The 18751-nt window shown below is 37.3% G+C and overlaps 1 protein-coding gene across 1 annotated transcript; it reads right to left on the bottom strand.

The window, feature by feature from the left end:
- Positions 1 to 13081: 13081 nt before the first annotated feature.
- LOC137817754 (uncharacterized) lies at positions 13082 to 17788 on the bottom strand. Its single transcript, XM_090295787.1, has 15 exons — positions 17559 to 17788; positions 17055 to 17176; positions 16899 to 16958; positions 16640 to 16759; positions 16423 to 16542; positions 16201 to 16342; positions 15535 to 15705; positions 15267 to 15422; positions 15072 to 15178; positions 14751 to 14841; positions 14467 to 14608; positions 14224 to 14380; positions 13822 to 13938; positions 13609 to 13735; positions 13082 to 13526 (listed from the first exon to the last, which is right to left on the bottom strand). The coding sequence occupies exons 1-15, from the start codon at positions 17598 to 17600 to the stop codon at positions 13269 to 13271; spliced, it is 1932 nt and encodes a 643-aa protein (XP_090151913.1). The 5' UTR covers positions 17601 to 17788; the 3' UTR covers positions 13082 to 13268.
- Between the last annotated feature and the right edge of the window lie 963 nt (positions 17789 to 18751).

An 18751-nucleotide genomic window follows, 5' to 3' on the forward strand; every position in this document is an offset into this window, starting at 1 on the left:
CCTCTCCTCTCCTCACCCTTTCTCTCTCCTCTCTTTATCTTTCTCTCTCCTCTATATCTCTCTCTCATATCTCTCTTTCTCTCTCCTCTCTTTCTCTCTCCTTTCTTTCTCTCTCTCTCCTCGCTCTTACTCGCTCTCTCTTTAACTCTCCTCTCTCCCTCTCTTTCTTTCTGCTGTCTTTCTCTCTCCTCTCTTTCTCTCACCTCACCCTTTCTCTCTCCTCTCTATCTCTGTCTTTCTCTCTCCTCTCTTTCTCTCTGTCTCCTCTAGTACGTAGCAGGTGACAAATAGTAGGTTGCAGGTAGCAGTTTGCAGGTACCAGATAGTAAGTTAAAAGTAGCAAGTTGTAGGTAGCAGGTTCCAGGAGTGCCCTTTCTCTCTCCTCTATCTCTCTCTATCTCTCTCCTCTCTTTCTCTCTCTGCTCTTTCTCTCTCCTTTCTTTCTCTTTTTCTCCGCGCTCTTACTCTCTCTCTCTTCAACTCTACTCTCTCTTTCTCTCTCTTTCTCTTTGTTGTCTTTCTCTCTCCTTTCTTTCTCTCTCTTCACCCTTTCTCTCTCCTCTCTTTATCTCTGTCTCCTTTGTCCCCTATCTCTCTTTCTCTCATCTCTATCTATTCGTTTCTATCTATATATCCGTCTCTATGTAGCTTTCCATCTCTATCTATCAATCCGTCTCTAACTAGCTTTCCGTCTCTATCTATCTATATGTCTCTATCCATCAATCCATCTCAATCTATCTATTAATCCGTCTCTATCTAGTTTTCCGTCACTATCTATCTATCTAGATATCTTTCTTTATCTATCTATATGTCTCTATCTATCTAACTGTCTCTATTTATCTATTTGTCCGTATCTATCTATCTGTCTCTATATATCTCTTTATATTTCTCTATATATCTATCTATCTCTCTTTCTCTCCCTCTCTACTCCTTCTCCTCTCCTCACCCTTTCTCTCTCCTCACTTTCTCTTTCTCTCTCCTCTCCATCTCTCTCTCCTATCTCTCTTTCTCTCTCCTTTCTTTCTCTCTCTATCCTCTCTTTCTCTCTCCTTTCTTTCCGTCACTATCTATTTATCCGTCTCTATCCATCTATCCGTCTCTATCTATCTTTCAATCTCTATTTATCTATCTTTCCATCTCTATTTATCTATCTGTCTCTATCTAGCTTTCCTCTCTTTCTGTCTGTCTCCTCTCTCTCTCTCTTTCTCTCTCCTCTCTGTCTCCTCTAGTACGTAGCAGGTGGCAAATAGCAGGTTGCAGTTAGCAGTTTGCAGGTAGCAGATAGAAGGTTGCAGGTACCAGATAGCAGGTTAAAAGTAGCAAGTTGCAGGTAGCAGGTTGCAGGAGTACCCTTTCTCTCTCCTCTATCTCTCTCTATCTCTCTTCTCTCTTCTCTCTTTCTCTCTCTACTCTTTCTCTCTCATTTCTTTCTCTTTCTCTCCGCGCTCTTACTCTCTCTCTCTCTCTTTCTCTTTGTTGTCTTTCTCTCTCCTCTCTTTCACTCTCTTCACCCTTTCTCTCTCCTCTCTTTCTCTCTGTCTCCTTTGTCTCCTCTTTCTCTTTCTCTCTATCTCTATCTATTCGTTTCTATCTATTTATCCGTCTTTATCTATCTTTCTGTCTCTTTGTAGCTTTCCATCTCTATCTATCAATCCGTCTCTAACTAGCTTTCCGTCTCTATCTATCTATCTGTCTCTATCTATCAATCCATCTCAATCTATCTATTAATCCGTCTCTATCTAGTTTTCCGTCACTATCTATCAATCCGTCTCTATCCATCTATCTGTCTCTATCTAGCTTTCCTCTCTTTCTCTTTGTCTCCTCTCTCTCTCTCTTTCTCTCTCCTCTCTGCCTCCTCTAGTACGTAGCAGGTGGCAAATAGCAGGTTGCAGTTAGCAGTTTGCAGGTAGTAGGTAGAAGGTTGCAGGTACCTAATAGTAGGTTAAAAGTAGCAAGTTGCAGGTAGCAGGTTGCAGGAGTACCCTTTCTCTCTCCTCTATCTCTCTCTATCTCTCTTCTCTCTTTCTCTCTCTGCTCTTTCTCTCTCCTTTCTTTCTCTTTCTCTCCGCGCTCTTACTCTCTCTCTCTCTCTCTTTCTCTTTTTTGTCTTTCTCTCTCCTCTCTTTCTCTCTCTTCACCCTTTCTCTCTCCTCTCTTTCTCTCTGTCTCCTTTGTCTCCTCTCTCTCTCTTTCTCTCTATCTCTATCTATTCGTTTCTATCTATTTATCCGTCTTTATCTATCTTTCCATATCTATGTAGCTTTCTATCTCTATCTATCAATCCGTCTCTAACTAGCTTTCCGTCTCTATCTATCTATCTGTCTCTATCTATCAATCCATCTCAATATATCTATTAATCCGTCTCTATCTAGTTTTCCGTCACTATCTATCTATTTGTCTCTATCCATCTATCCGTCTCTATCTATCTTTCAATCTCTATTTATCTATCTTTCCATCTCTATTTATCTATCTGTCTCTGTCTATCAATCTGTCTCTATCTAGCTTTCCTCTCTTTCTCTCTGTCTCCTCTCTCTCTTTCTCTCTCCTCTTTGTCTCCTCTAGTACGTAGCAGGTGGCAAATAGCAGGTTGCAGTTAGCAGTTTGCAGGTAGCAGGTAGAAGGTTGCAGGTACCAGATAGTAGGTTAAAAGTAGCAAGTTGCAGGTAGCAGGTTATAGGAGTACCCTTTCTCTCTCCTCTATCTCTCTCTATCTCTCTTCTCTCTTTCTCTCTCTGCTCTTTCTCTCTCCTTTCTTTCTCTTTCTCTCCGCGCTCTTACTCTCTCTCTCTCTCTTTCTCTTTGTTGACTTTTTCTCTCCTCTCTTTCTCTCTCTTCACCCTTTCTCTCTCCTCTCTTTCTCTCTGTCTCCCTTGTCTCCTCTCTCTGTCTTTCTCTCTATCTCTATCTATTCGTTTCTATCTATTTATCCGTCTTTATCTCTCTTTCCGTCTCTATGTAGCTTTCCATCTCTATCTATCAATCCGTCTCTAACTAGCTTTCCGTCTCTATCTATCTATCTGTCTCTATCTATTAATCCATCTCAATCTATCTATTAATCCGTCTCTATCTAGTTTTCCGCACTATCTATCTATCTATATATCTTTCTTTATCTATCTATATGTCTCTATCTATCTAACAATCTCTATTTATCTTTTTGTCTGTATCTCTCTATCTGTCTCTATATATCTCTTTAGATTTCTCTATATATCTATCTATCTCTCTTTCTCTCCCTGTCTACTCCCTCTCCTCTCCTCACCCTTTCTCTCTCCTCACCCTTTCTCTCTCCTCTCTTTCTCTTTCTCTCTCCTCTCTATCTCTCTCTCCTATCTCTCTTTCTCTCTCCTCTCTTTCTCTCTCCTTTCTTTCTCTCTCTCTCCTCGCTCTTACTCGCTCTCTCTTTAACTCTCCTCTCTCTCTCTCTCTTTCTTTCTGCTGTCTTTCTCTCTCCTCTCTTTCTCTCACCTCACCCTTTCTCTCTCCTCTCTATCTCTCTCTTTCTCTCTCCTCTCTTTCTCTCTGTCTCCTCTAGTACGTAGCAGGTGGCAAATAGTAGATTGCAGGTAGCAGTTTGCAGGTAGAAGGTTGCAGGTACCAGATAGTAGGTTAAAAGTAGCAAGTTGTAGGTAGCAGGTTGCAGGAGTGCCCTTTCTCTCTCCTCTATCTCTCTCTATCTCTCTCCTCTCTTTCTCTCTCTGCTCTTTCTCTCTCCTTTCTTTCTCTTTCTCTCCGCGCTCTTACTCTCTCTCTCTCTCTCTCTTTCTCTTTTTTGTCTTTCTCTCTCCTCTCTTTCTCTCTCTTCACCCTTTCTCTCTCCTCTCTTTCTCTCTGTCTCCTTTGTCTCCTCTCTCTCTCTTTCTCTCTATCTCTATCTATTCGTTTCTATCTATTTATCCGTCTTTATCTATCTTTCCATATCTATGTAGCTTTCTATCTCTATCTATCAATCCGTCTCTAACTAGCTTTCCGTCTCTATCTATCTATCTGTCTCTATCTATCAATCCATCTCAATATATCTATTAATCCGTCTCTATCTAGTTTTCCGTCACTATCTATCTATCCGTCTCTATCCATCTATCCGTCTCTATCTATCTTTCCATCTCTATTTATCTATCTTTCCATCTCTATTTATCTATCTGTCTCTGTCTATCAATCTGTCTCTATCTAGCTTTCCGTCTTTATCTATCAGTCTCTATCCATCTATCTATATATCTTTCTTTATCTATCTATATGTCTTTATCTATCTAACTGTCTCTATTTATCTATTTGTCTGTATCTATCTATCTGTCTCTATATATCTCTTTATATTTCTCTATATATCTATCTATCTCTCTTTCTCTCCCTCTCTACTCCCTCTCCTCTCCTCACCCTTTCTCTCTCCTCTCTTTCTCTTTCTCTCTCCTCTCTATCTCTCTCTCCTATCTCTCTTTCTCTCTCCTTTCTTTCTCTCTCTCTCCTCGCTCTTACTCGCTCTCTCTTTAACTCTCCTCTCTCTCTCTCTCTCTTTCTTTCTGCTGTCTTTCTCTCTCCTCTCTTTCTCTCACATCACCCTTTCTCTCTCCTCTCTATCTCTCTCTTTCTCTCTCCTCTCTTTCTCTCTGTCTCCTCTAGTACGTAGCAGGTGGCAAATAGCAGGTTGCAGGTAGCTAGTAGAAGGTTGCAGGTACCAGATAGTAGGTTAAAAGTAGCAAGTTGCAGGTAGCAGGTTGCAGGAGTACCCTCTCTCTCTCTCTCTCTCTCTCTCTCTCTCTCTCTCTCTCTCTCTCTCTCTCTCTCTCTCTCTCTCTCTCTCTCTCTCTCTCTCTCTCTCTCTCTCTCTCTCTCTCTCTCTCTCTCTCTCTCTCTCTCTCTCTCTCTCATAATCCAGTTTGCATTATACAGTTCCAGATAAATCTGTAAAGTCACGCACAGTTTATAAAAAAATTCCAGTAGTTCTTTTTTTTTTCTTCATCTATTCGAGTGTTTTTCTCTAAGTTTCTTTTGTGTGCCACCCTTTAATTGAGTACCTTATTTTTCTTGCTTGTCTTTTCTTCACTATTCTTTGAGTTTGTCATGTATCTTGTATTCCTTTTGCTTTAGCCTTTCTTGTTTACACCTTTTTCTTGCTTGTCTTTTATTGTTCTTTAAGTTTTGTGGTGGATGCTATTGGATAAAGTGGGTGAGTGCTTTGACATATTTCACTTGAGAATCACCAAACAACAAGATTAGCTTGGAAGATAATTGAATTCTTTTTTGGAGTGAATTGAGTGCAAATTTTGTCACAAAAAGCATCTTTGCCATTTTTTTTCACTTGTTTTACTAACTTTGTTTTCTCTTAATTGTTTGTTCATTTGTGTACTGTTTTGTTATTAAAATGGAGCATTATTCAAGTAGTGGTTCATCCGAGTCCTTCAAGAAGTGCTTCTAATTATCTCGGCCGTGAAGAAGAATCGGATGGAGGACGGTACCACCAAACCCACCAACACCATCGTCATCATCTAGAGAAAGAAGGCACCATGAAGAAAGGAGGCACCATGAAGAAAAACTTCACTTACCTTATGTAAAATTACCTACCTGTAATGGTGAAGGAGATCCTAATGTGTACTTGGGGTGGGAAGCAAAATGTGAGCAAATTTTTTATGTGTATAAGGTCAAAGAAGACCAAAGGGTACATCTAGCCACTATAGAATTTTTAGACTATGCTTTACAATGGTGGCATAAGACACTCATGGACATTGGACTTAGAAGGAGGCCTCACGTGGACTCCTGGGATGCTTTAAAAAGGTGTATGCGCAATAGGTTCGTACCACCACACTTTAGGAAAGACCTAATGTTGAAGCTCCAACGGCTTCACCAAGGCACGCTAAGTGTGGATAGTTATTTCAAGGAATTAGAGACGCTAATGCTTAAAATAAATTTAGATGAAAGTGAGGAAGCAAAGATTGTTATATTTATAAGTGGTCTTAGAAGGGATATACAAGATGTTGTAGAACTTCAAGAGTAATCATCTTTACAAACCTTAGTTCACCTTGCCATCAAGGTTGAAAATCAAATTGCAAGGAAAATGGCTTTCAAAAATTCTACTCATGATGGTTACTACAACAACTCTTGGAAAAATAAAAACAAATCTTTTTCAAAGTTTCCTTCTAAAGATTCATCTTCTAAAGCTAAGGATTCTAAGCCTTCCACTTCTAATCATAAATCACCAACCAAATCCTCAAGTAAAAAAGTGTTTTAAATGTTTAGGATATGGTCACATAGCGGCTAATTGTCCTTCTAAAAGAAATATAATGATAAATGCTAGTGGGGAAGTGGTGAGTGAACATGAATCCGCAAGCTCTAGATCATCCACACCTCCTAGGTCTCCAAGTGAGATTGAGAGCGAAAGTCCTTGTGAAGGTGACTTATTGATGATAAGGCGAATGTTGGGCACAATTCCAAAATCTTTGGTTGATACCCAAAGAGAAAATATTTTTCACACCCACTGTCTTATCACCAACAAGTTATGTTCCTTGATTATTGATGGGGGTAGTTGCACTAATGTGGCTAGTACAAGAGTTGTGGAGAAGTTAGCCTTACCCACTATCTCTCATACCAAGCCTTATAAATTGCAATGGTTAAGTACCGAAGGTGAAATCATGGTTAACAAACAAGTCCTCATTAACTTTGCAATAGGAAAGTATAAAGATGAGGTTTTATGTGATGTTGTGCCCAAGGAAGCAACTCATCTTCTTTTAGGAAGGCCTTGACAATATGATAGACATGTTTTACATGATGGCCTATCCAATACAATGTCTTTTTCCTTCAAAGGGCGCAAGGTTATCTTAAAACCCCTCTCTCCCAAAGAGGTTCATGAGGACCAAATAAAAATGAAAACTAAAAGAGAAAATGAGAAAGCAAAAGAAGTAAGTACTAAACCGAGTAACACCACTTTATCCACTAAATCAATTATGTTGAATCGTGCTATGCCTCAAGTTGAACCTCAAAGGTATTCTTCTTCTTTATCATTTTCATTACCCAAGGTTCCTATTTCAACACCAACTTGGTTAAAGAATGTTAGGGATGATTTTTTCATACCTCCTAATGGTTTTCACCATTTAAGAGGACTTTTTCCAAAAAATATCATCATTCCCAAACAATTTTTTCCAACTTGGTCTATCTATAGGACCTCCTTTTCTGAACTCCCACTGCTTACACATTCTAAGTCATGTTTGCCTTTCTCTTATTCCACTGTTAATCTTGATAGTAAACTGACTTTGTTATATGCAGGGATTCAGAATTCGTGCACGAATTCTCTCCAACTCGTGGAGCATGATAGATATCAAGTTAGAGAGGATTTTACTAATGGAGGAAGAGGCCATCCACCCAAACATTTAAAGTTCTTCCTTCTAGTCTTCTCAAAAATTAAAGAAGATTAATGATAGTGCCTATGAGCTTTCAGAATTCGTGGACAAATTCTCTCCAACCCGGAGAGTATGATGCAAATCAAGATGAAAAAGAGGCCAAAATTCAAGAAGAAGAAGACCAAACTCATGGAGAAGCCCAAGCCCACTCCAATCAAAGAATCACTAGGAGCATGGCTAGATCATTGGGAAGAGATTGCCAATGAAATCTCTCTTTGTAATATCTCTTGTATTAAATTGTAAATAGGATAGGATAACCTTAGGGAAGTGCCTAAAAAAGGAAACTATGCATGTAAAGGCACTTTTAGTCACTAGTTACTTAGAAATGGCTAGGAAGGTCACCTTTTGACCTAGTTAGGCGCCTTTTGTTCATAGAAGGAACTAGAAGGAGTCTTTCCTTCCTTCCTTACCTAGAGGGTCGACCATCTCCCACCTTATAAAAGGGAGTCTTGCCTCATTGTAAAACAAGTTGAAAATTGAGAGTAATGAAATGTTAGTGAATTTTAGAGAAAGTTGTGAGCCTTGACTCTTCTTCTCTCTTTAGTCTCATCTTGTGAGCTCTTGGGACTCTCAAGTGGCGGCACCACCACTCATCTTGGAGCAAACCACCCTCCGAGTGGCGTGAAGATCCTCCTTTGGTCTACAACCACATAAGTCTCTCTTTCCATCTTCCATTTTCTTCCATTTTTGTGTTTCTTGCTTGTGTTTCCTATTCCATTCGGTGCAATCTGTTCTTTGTTGTTTTCCCTTTCATTTTCTGCACTTTATTTCTCCTTTAATCAGTGCAGTTTGGTTGTTTCCTTGTTGTTCTTGGTTCGTCCCTTTTCGGTATCCAATTACATGTAATAATCTTGTTGTTTTCAAGTTCCTTTCCATGGGTTTTGTTGTTTAGCTCATTTCATTCGGTAGATCCTTTGTATGCTGTGTTAACTTGCTGTTCTTGGCACTGTTCTTGGCACTGTTCTTGTGATTCCTGAACTGTTCTTGAGTAGTTCTTGGGGTTTACTTGCTGTTTTAGAGTTACCCATTCATTTTATATCCATATCATGTTATTAGAATCATATCAGAAAGTCTCCATACACTTGTATTATATTTTTTGTACATGGAGTTATGTAAATACACAAAAGAGAATAAAGATATCTTCATTTTTCTTATCATTTTCTTATATGGTATCAGAGCACCGTTCTTGGTGCTCTGACAGCCTCTCCATTTTTATCCGCTAAATAAGATATCATGTATGGCAAAAAAGGCACTAGTAACGAGTCTGATGGAAACTTGGTACTTGGTACAAGGCTTCACTGCTGATCAAATTCAGCCATTGGCAAAGGCTATTTACTCGCTCAACAATAATGGTAAAAGTGACACGTTTATAAGCGACGTTACAGGTCTGTTTGTCCATAACTCGTCTATCAATTCTGGATTTTGGATAGCGGAGCAACTAATCTCATTGCATCTGATTCACAATTTTTCACACACACTTCATCATCATTTATTCTAAATGTTAATTTGCCCACAGGCTCAACTGTGCTCATCTCATCTACGAGCACTCTTAAATTCAATGACAATATCACTCTTCAAAATATTTTTTGCATTCCTTCTTTTAATTTAAATCTCATGTCTGTTAGTAAGATAACCAGTTCATTAAATTGTTGTGTCGTTTTTACTCCACATGGTTGCGTTTTGCAGGACTTGGCTACGGGGAGGATGATTGGCTCAAGTAAACAACACGCAGGCTTATACTACATGTCCTCTCTTCCAAACCAAGCCCACACATCTCAAATTTCGACCGACCCTAATTTATGGCACAAGCGCCTTAGACATCCTTCTCCGAACTTGCATCTTTATCAGTAAAAATCTCATTCTCTCATTCATAATAATTGTAGTATTTGTCCCAAAGCTAAACAGACAAGGCTACCATTTCCTTTAAGCACAATAAAATCTCATTCTCCATTGAATCTATTGCATTGTGACATTTGGGGTCCTCATAAAACCCCAACTCATTTTGGAAAACGTTTTTTTCTCAGTATAGTCGATAACTATACTAGATGTACTTCACAAGTCTGAAACCCAACATCTCTTAGAATTATTAATTACTTTTGCACAAAATCAATTTCAGGAATCTATTAAAACCATCTGCGTTGACAACGAATTGGAATTTATTTCAATGTGTAATTTTTTTCTCAAAAAAGGTATTGAATGTCAACGCATTTGCGTCTACACTCCTCAACAAAATGGAGTAGTAGAACGTAGTGAGATGCGCCTTGGGATCCTCCATTCCCGTGAACGTCACTTTGGGACCTACGAACGTGTGGGGGATCACCGCCTCCATGATCGACGGCGAGAATGGTGTGGAGAACTCCCTCGGTGGTGTGAAGCATTCACGATCATCTGCTTCACGTAGCCCTGAGTGGTTGCGCAACCCGCGGTGTAACTCCTCATTCGTACGACATTACTCTTCATTCCTTGCTTGTGACGCAGCGAGATCCGCCTGCATGCGCTCTTGTTCTACCTTTGATGCCGTCATCGCCTCCTCCAAGCCTTGCATCATATCCATGACCTGCTGCTTGGTCATGTCTCCACTCTCAGCGCGCGTCGAACTTTGCCTTGTTATCCTCATTTCTTGCAGTTTCTTTGGAAATCTTCGAGCTGTAACGGTGGTTCTTGACAAATTTTTCGGTGAAAACGAACGGAAAGAGGGACGAGCGGTAGAAACTCAAGAAAACTTAAGAACGAACGGTTGAAAATGATCAAGACCGAAAGAAACGGTGGAAACTGAACTGAACTGAAGAAACAATCGGTGAAAACTGAGCTGAACCACGAACAAACCACGAGCAACGGTGGAACTGAGCAAACTTCCACGATGATCGGTGAACTACACCAAACTTCAACAACGAACAACGAAAACTTGAACTAGACCGAAAGCAATCGGTGAAAACTGCGTACGCTTCACAATAAACGGTGGATCTTGCAAGATTCCTTAAAAACTCCCTCGAAAGCTGCTACTGAACCTCTGAACACTTGCAGTGAGACTTGATGTTTTAGATCTGCCCCACGGTGGGCGCCAAATGTTCCTGCCGGTTGACCAGAACGTGCTTCGACGCGCGCTAAGCGACTCGCGTAACAAGGAAACCTTCGTCTTGGTTCCAGATCTTCACCCTACACTGCCGTGAGTACCTGAAACAGAGAGAACAAAGGGCGCCCTCGCGGCTGTTTGCACTCTGACGATCAAGTCAGCAAGCAGGAAACACCAAACACCTTTGTATCAAAGCACCGTAACTGAATGCTCTGAAGGCGCGTAATTGAATTGTAACTAACTTCTCTCTCTCTAATCACTCGTGCGTACAGTGCGTAAGCGAGCCAAATGATCAGAGTGTGTATAAGAATGTGTAAAACGTGTAAAAACGTACCTCACTAAGCTTTCAGAGAAGCTTATATACCTTGGGTTTCAGTGCTTACTACCACATGCTTTTCTGACTTAATCGCAACTCCACGTGGAAGGCCTTACAATGTTGTAACCCAACTTAGGGAAATCCCAGCGTGTAAGTCTTCCTTCCTCGAAGTGCATCTGGCGTAAGGGGTGACTACTTGGGTGCCAACTCATGCGCCCCAACCTTTAGTCACTCGCCCTGGGAGTGTATCGGCCTTCCTCTCGTACCAGACACATGGATTACCCCTGGGCGTGGCCCTTTCCCGGGTCGTATCTATCCCAAGGATTCTCCAGAGGTGGCGTGGGTACTTCACGAGTCAGGTTACTCCCTGCTGGTATTGGGGATATGGCCTTGAAGCCACCTTTCTCTTTCCCTTATTACTGTTTTGAGGTACCGGGGCCCGAGGCCTCCTCGTCCGTACCGTGGTCTCTCACTGGACGCCCCCTCCACGGTGTTCCCTACCTGTGGGTATTGGGGGGTGTCACCATCCGTGCCGAAACATACTCTCAGAATAACAGGTCGTGCCCTTAGGGTGGGAGACGCTTCAACCTTTCGATGCCCAAACCTGGCAACGCTCAAACCTGGCGAAGCCCAAACCTGGCGAAGCCCAAACCTGACGACGCCCATGCCTGGCGACGCCCATGCCTGGCGACGCCCAAAGCGGTCAACACACTGACTTTCCTCCTTGGGGCCCCTTGGTGGGTCCCACCGTATGTTTGACTTTGACCTTGGTCAACACCCGGAGACGGGTCGGTTCATATTGTATTATTATTTTGCATTTTTTTTGTAAAAGAATGTGTTTAGTGTCTAAACATGCACTATTATATTTTGAATTCTTTTAAAATTAATAAGAAATGGCATATAATATATCTTTATGCTAATTTTTATCTAAATATTTATATTTTAAGAAAATAATAAATCTACTTAATTATAATTTGTTTCACATGTAAAATCTTTTTAGACTCATCTTCTTAACCCATATTTTTTTTTTTCATTTACACTCATATTTTATTCTCATCCATTTTCATCTACACACATTTTTTTTATTCATACTTTTTTTCCTTATTTCCTTCGTTCATATTTTTTTATTCATACTTATTTCCTCATCCGTTTTATCCAATATAATTTTTTATCTTTTATATATATTTTATTTTATTGGAGATAACTTTTTTTAAATTTTTTTCATTAATGTAAATCAGATTAACATAAATTAAAATTAATATTAATATTAAAAATATATTATATTTAATATCAACTTAATAATAGTTATCTATCAATAAATACATAAATTTTAAAGTTATTTACATGTTCACATAATTAATTTATGTTTATATATGATGTTTTCTTTATTATCGATTTAGTCGACGCTGGTAGCGTCAAAGTGTTAACAATTGACTGTGCATTCATGGGAAGTTATTTTTTTTTATCAAGACGCAAGATGAACGTTGCCATTTGATAAATTTGTATCTATGTAAAGTCCAGATCTTGTTATAGTAAATGTATTTGAAAACATTTATTGATCACAACAGTATAATAAATGTTGGGTTTATATATGTTTTTTCTGACTAAACTTTTTTAACTTTTTTGTTTGAGTTCTTATAAAAATTTTGACTAGTTTTATTTTATGAACTATTCTTTGTTGAGATTTATGAATCTATTAAATAATACGTGACAGCCACATTTGATGACAGTCAAACTTCTACTGGATAAAACAATTATAAATTGTTTGATTTAAACAGTTTTTTATTTTTAAAAAGTGAACACATAAAGGGGGGGTTTATAGTAAGTAATTCACGATTACTCTGTCCATTTAAACAAAGGATTATTACCAATTTATGTTAATTTAAAATTGTAAAAAAAAAATATTAGAGTGTTTGAAGAAGTAATAATAACTTTTTCAGTTAAAGGGGATGTAAGATGATACTAGATATATTTTTTTAGAAGGATGTTATACAAATTAATGAATTGAATTTTTTTATCAAATAGATTATATTTATAACATTTCAGGCAAATGAAAAACTTATTTATATTTTATTATTTAAAGCATAAGTAAACTTTCATTATAGTGCAAAATGAGAAATATTAAACAACATCAAATGTAGTATAGAGTAAAATATTAACAAACTACTTCAACAAACAAAAATATTATATATATTTTATTTTTTTTCATTATTTTGCACTGAAAATTTGATAGAGTAGTGTTAATGATAAAATATTAGATACTGCACCATTTCCTCCAGGTGTAAGATGCTATAACCATGAAGCAAAAGATGATAACAGTCCTAATCCTTTATAATTAAAATTAAACATGAAGTTCTTGTACAAATTTCATTACATGAGAAACTACAAACAAGTAGAAGCTACAAAGAAACTGAACTTTTCAGTATTTCAGAGGCTCCATTCTTTATTCCCAGTATTTATTCGTGGGATTTGATTAGAAAAGGTTAATTAAACAGAAAATTTATGAGTTTGTGTTATTGAAGGTTGATGGTGGAGCTTCCAAACGAATATAATCATACATAATTGCCTGAAATGGACTGTTGCCTCTGGTCTGTGTCAAAAAGATTGTGTTATCTCCTTCAACAAATTGAGTTCCTGGTATGTCTACATTGTAAAGCCAATACAGTCCATGAATTCCATGCCTTGCGATCGAGTTATCCCTTCCTATCAACCCACTTGAAAATAGAGGACGAGGACCCTTTGGATTATTTACTCGAACCTAAAAATTGTAGAAAATATTAATTAATATAGGTTAAGATTATAAAACTTAATTAGACTAATGAACTTAAGAAATAATGCACCTGAAATTCAGATAATGTTGCAGATGCCAAAGCCACCCGCAGTTTATAGCTGCTGCTTTTGTTCACCTTATCAAGCTCAAACTTGATCTGCCATGTGGTTCCTTGAAATGTGTTGTCATCTTTCTTCCTGAAAATGGGAGCAAAATGTAAAAGCCAACAATACACTGTTACACATTGCAACACACTTTGTTAAGAAAAACCCATTGTTTGTACCTGGTAACTTGAGCAAAGAACCAATCTTTGGTGTAGTCACTAACACCAATTGTGTAGATCAGGTCTTTGTCAGGGTAGAGTTCTGCATATCTCTCCCATAACCCATATTGCCTAAACCTGCCAATTACGATCCATTGGAACAGTTATATTTACAAGCTTTTACATGGGGATTGAAATTAATCAGTTTAATGGAATCAATTTTGGCCTTTTGAAAATAAACTTAATTAGAATACATTGATAGGAAAGGCCTTTTTCATTGGAAATATGACCATAATTTATAATGAGAAAGAAACCTTGCCCTGTAATTTGTAAACTAAATTTTCAAAACAGTCCTAGAATGAATTTTCTTATCATGCTGGAAGTTTAAGTTGAAATGTATGCATGAGCACAAAGGTGACTAACTTGTCAGGATGATTAACATAAAGTTTGTTGATATATTTGGGATTTGGGTCAGGAACATAGAACTCAGCAGCTGTTCGATCAGGAATGCCAATTTCCCACAATGTTGGACCATCTCTAGGAGGTTCATACACAAGCTCACCAAGGTCGATGTCACAGCCTATTTTCACATAAACAAAATGCAAAATAGTCGATTAAAAAACTCAGTAGCTTAAAAAGAAAAACAAAAAAAATTGTTGCTTATACCTTTTGTTATGTTCATAACTACATCATATTTATAGTCACCAATAAAACCAGGTACCCACGCGTAAACATTGTAATCTCCTGCACATACATTGGTGATGGTGAAGTAGCCATCATCGTCTGCTTTAGCCCAAAACTGATAATTCTGATAACAATTAAAATGTAATGTCAGTTAGCTAATGGTCTTTCTATAAAAGTTCATAAAACACAAAACTTAGCTAAATAAGCATACTAATTAGAACATGCACACTCATATTTGGTGAACATATTTTTCCTCGTCAAGTCACCTTGCATTCTCTTTGCCATGATCCCACATCGCCTGGTGGAGCCAAGCCAACATAAGCACCTTTTGCTGAGATATAGTCATCGTTTATAAACCTATATATATATAGCAAACTGGAGTTAATCTGATTAACACATTACATGTGCTTTCAATGGGCATAAAACTATCACAACACAAGAAAATCTTATTGCACTTTCACTTAGCTCAATCAATTTCACTATATCAAGGTTTAGGTGACTCTCTTCACAATTAATTCAATACTATTAGATGGAAAAACATTACCAGATACTGTAATTAATCTTAAATAAATTTTATTAGGACACACCTCTCTCTAACCAAAAGCCTGCCACTAACATTACCACGTTCGTCCCACTTAGCAAAGTCCTCTGATTCAGGGAAACTGTAGGGCCAACTTTGAACTTCCACCAACATCTGTAAGTTTGCTTAAGCATACGTTAGCTATGCCATAAAATCAAGCTATAAGTAGTTTAATATTAGCTAGAGAAAGTAAATATTAAACCTGTTGTTTAGCATCATCCCATAGCTTAAGGGGGTCACCTCCATCATAGGAAGAATTTAAATAAATGAAAACAGGACCAAAAACTTTCTTCCATGCCTCACCAGCATTAAACTTAGGCACCAAATCCTCTCCAGCATAATGTGCACTCAGAAACATCTGATTACGTTATTTTTTAGCAAAGACAATGAAGTGATGTTTGAGACACAAGTAACTGTCACATGGAATTGTGAAACATTGCAGATTATGTTTTCTTGGTGAGAGCACTTACTGCAAGCGTGGTGGGGCCCACATGAGAAGTTAAGTTTTGTTTAACGGGCCCACCTGATCGAAACTCATCGGTGGGAGTAATAAGCCAGAATCCCACTGCAGGATCCATGCAGATCCATCCATGAACTTTGTTGTCCTTGTTGTCGCATGAATATTGGTACTTGTCATCCACCTATACACATAAGTTCCACCAACCATTATCCCCAAAATAAATTACATACATTCAAAACAATAATAATAATATTCGTTTGTCTTTTTTTTTAAGTAATATATACTTTTTCTATGATTAATCATATTAAGTATCAAGGAAACGAAATTCATCTTACAACCGAGATACACCAACTCGCACGTGTATATATCATGGTGATCCAATAGCGGATGACATTGATATGATAAATCTAACAAATACTCCCTACTCTAGTTTGATATCATATTAAGAATTGAACTTTACTTTGATATCATATTAAGAATTGAAATTTAAGTTTAATTCAATCTTACAAAATCGGTTTTATGTCCAACAATCACAATGACTATTATGACCCTGCTTTCTATGCTTTCCTTTTCACTTTTCATTTGATGATACTCATGGAAAATGGGTGCATTTATTGAAAATGGTGAACTACTTAACAGTGGATTACTATATATATCCCAACCTAAATTTGGTTACCTCTCCCTTAAGTTCTGGTTGGATGGGATTGAGAAGTAGAACTGCTTCTGGGTAGGCAAGGGCTTTGCCCTTAGGTGGTAATCTGTCATCTGGAAGAGGCATGTTTCTTTGTCTATTATCAGCCATCGCCATATAATGGAACCTGCACACGACACATATATTCTGAGATTAAGAATAACAATATTATTACTGGAAGCATTGATAAAAATGTTAAGCCTCTACTTGTCTTTTCTAAGCTTGAAAGCAATTCTTGTTTCGTCAAGATTGAAAGCAGGCCACTCCTCCAAGTGCTCATAAATTGCATAGGAGTAGAAGCCCGAACAACCACGAAGCATTATGAACCTACAATCACACATTCATTTATTAATTAACTTTATAGTAGTTATGTATTAACAATGCAATGAACAATGGTTGCTGTCACTAATTATTGAGTAATCACCTTTTGTCAATATTTAAGGGAACCAACTTGCCCTCCAGAGAGATGTCCCACGTCCTGGTGAAGGATAACTCAACTTGGTCCTCATTTTCAACCATAACTTGGAATTTTGTTCCTTTGATGCTGCAGTCACGTATCACAGTATGTGACTTTAATTTCTTGAATAAACACGGTTATAGTAGATAGAAGAAATTAAGGAAACGTTAAGCTATCAATTTGTCGTACAAACAAAACAAAGACAGATTAGAGAAGAAGGACATACACATCAAATGTACCACTGGTTGATGTACTTGTCGGTGAGCTCCAAACAAGGTCCCAATACCTACATGAAGTTGAAAGCATATTATTACCAGGAACACCAAACGAAGTTCCTTAATCTGTAAAATTGAACACAACTTTCTGAATGATATATGTATACCCTCTGTTTGATTCGTCATTCAAAACTTCAAGCAAGTTGTCGATGTTATTATACTGTATTCCAGTCACAATTCCCCCAGGATTTGATAAGGTGACTTTTAGTATGCCATTTTCCATCACCACCTGCACATGAATTTTCGTTACTTTTAAGCCTGATAAAACTAGGAATCCTATCCTAAAAAATATAATTAGTAAGAATGCTTTTTTATTAGGACATTTAAAATGTGTTTGATTAGATTATGCAATCACTTTCCTTAAAAATGAATATCCAGGTATATTTTTCTAAAACTCCAATTAAAATGACAATACTGCATACATTTCCAAATTCATATTTTGCAACAAACATACTCTCAGAAATATAAACGAAACAAAACTCCTGCTGATTTTTGAAAACATAGCAAACACTCGTATCAAAAAGAATTTAATATAAACATCTACTTCATACACTGCTTGGGATATTTATTAAGATGGAATAAGGAAAAACATAAGACAAAATTTTAAATACATGATTATCTTGAATAGTAAGTTGCACCCCCAGTAACGGCATGGTGTGGTATTTGCAGTGAACAAGTGAGCAATGAAAATCTCACAGATTGAGTGTAGTTTAAGAGAATGGCCAGAATATTTATCTCATAATGCAAAGAAAGAGTATATGGTAGTAATGGCTGGTTTTAAGCAGAGTTTGGAGAAAAACAGTGAGTGCTTATGTTATACTACTCAGCAATGTGGCAACAGAAAATGGATAGTGTGAGGGCTTAAATGCATTGGCTTAGCTAGGTTCCTTGACCTAGAGAGAAAGCATTCTTTTGAATCTCTTTACTTGGTCGCCACAGTTTGGTGTATACGGTTTTTAGATAATGGCGTACGAGTGAAGAAACAGTCAATCACCACCATATACCCTTCTTTTGCTTTCCTTCGTTTCTTATTCTTATTAGGTGATTCAATGTTGTTTTCAACACCATCCTTTTCTCCAAGTATCAAAGTTAATTTATAACAAATATTCTTCTTTTGAAAATTTCAAGACTATATTCAATTCTCTCTTTTTTATTCAAATACCAGCTAAAGAATAAAATATGGTTTAGGTGTCTCATGTTTTGTCATTTTAAAAAAAATGGTTTTTAATCGTGTCATTTTCTTCAACTTAATGAATGTAGTTCTCACTCACGTGATATCCACTTCATTTAAAAAATGAGGTCTAAAGCATTGTGTTTAAGACGTAGGAACAAAAATGTGTTTAAGACGTAGGAACAAAAATTAATTTTAAGTAAATTGTGGAGATCTAAAACGCTATTTAATCGAATGCTTAATGATAAGTTATTTTAGGTACACTTTTAAACCAACGTTTATAAGATAAACCTAAATTATGAAAATAAAATTTATTTCTATTTTTCAAAATGAAAGAAAGTAGATGTTTTGTTATGCAAAAGTTGTTGCTCGGGAAAGGTAAACGTGGAGTAAATCGATAATCATCCACCACCATTTAAAAAATATTTTTCTTTGGTAAACTTCCCTTTTATTAAATATTAAATAGTAAAATAATATTATTTTAAATCTTGTCAGTGTCTTAGATGTTTTTCCCTATCTATTCCTTACAAATGATGGACATTTCATTCAAGATTTTAAATAGGTGATTGGGCTGATTTGAGAAACTACAATAGATATTTTCAATGAAGTCGTATTAAAACAATTTTATCCATT

The sequence above is a fragment of the Phaseolus vulgaris genome, chromosome 9, assembly GCF_051622355.1.
Source record: "Phaseolus vulgaris cultivar YP4 chromosome 9, ASM5162235v1, whole genome shotgun sequence".
In the NCBI taxonomy this organism is placed as follows: domain Eukaryota; kingdom Viridiplantae; phylum Streptophyta; class Magnoliopsida; order Fabales; family Fabaceae; genus Phaseolus; species Phaseolus vulgaris.

What these genes read in the sequence shown, in the direction of transcription:
- LOC137817754 (XM_090295787.1), bottom strand. Translation starts at nt 17,600, where the DNA reads ATGCCGTTACTGGGGGTGCAACTTACTATTCAAGATAATCAT. An exon ending in AACCAGAACTTAAGGGAGAG is followed by an intron (nt 15,706 to 16,200) that starts GTAACCAAATTT and finishes TTATGTGTATAG; the next exon opens with GTGGATGACAAGTACCAATA. An exon ending in GGGATGATGCTAAACAACAG is followed by an intron (nt 15,179 to 15,266) that starts GTTTAATATTTA and finishes GCAAACTTACAG; the next exon opens with ATGTTGGTGGAAGTTCAAAG.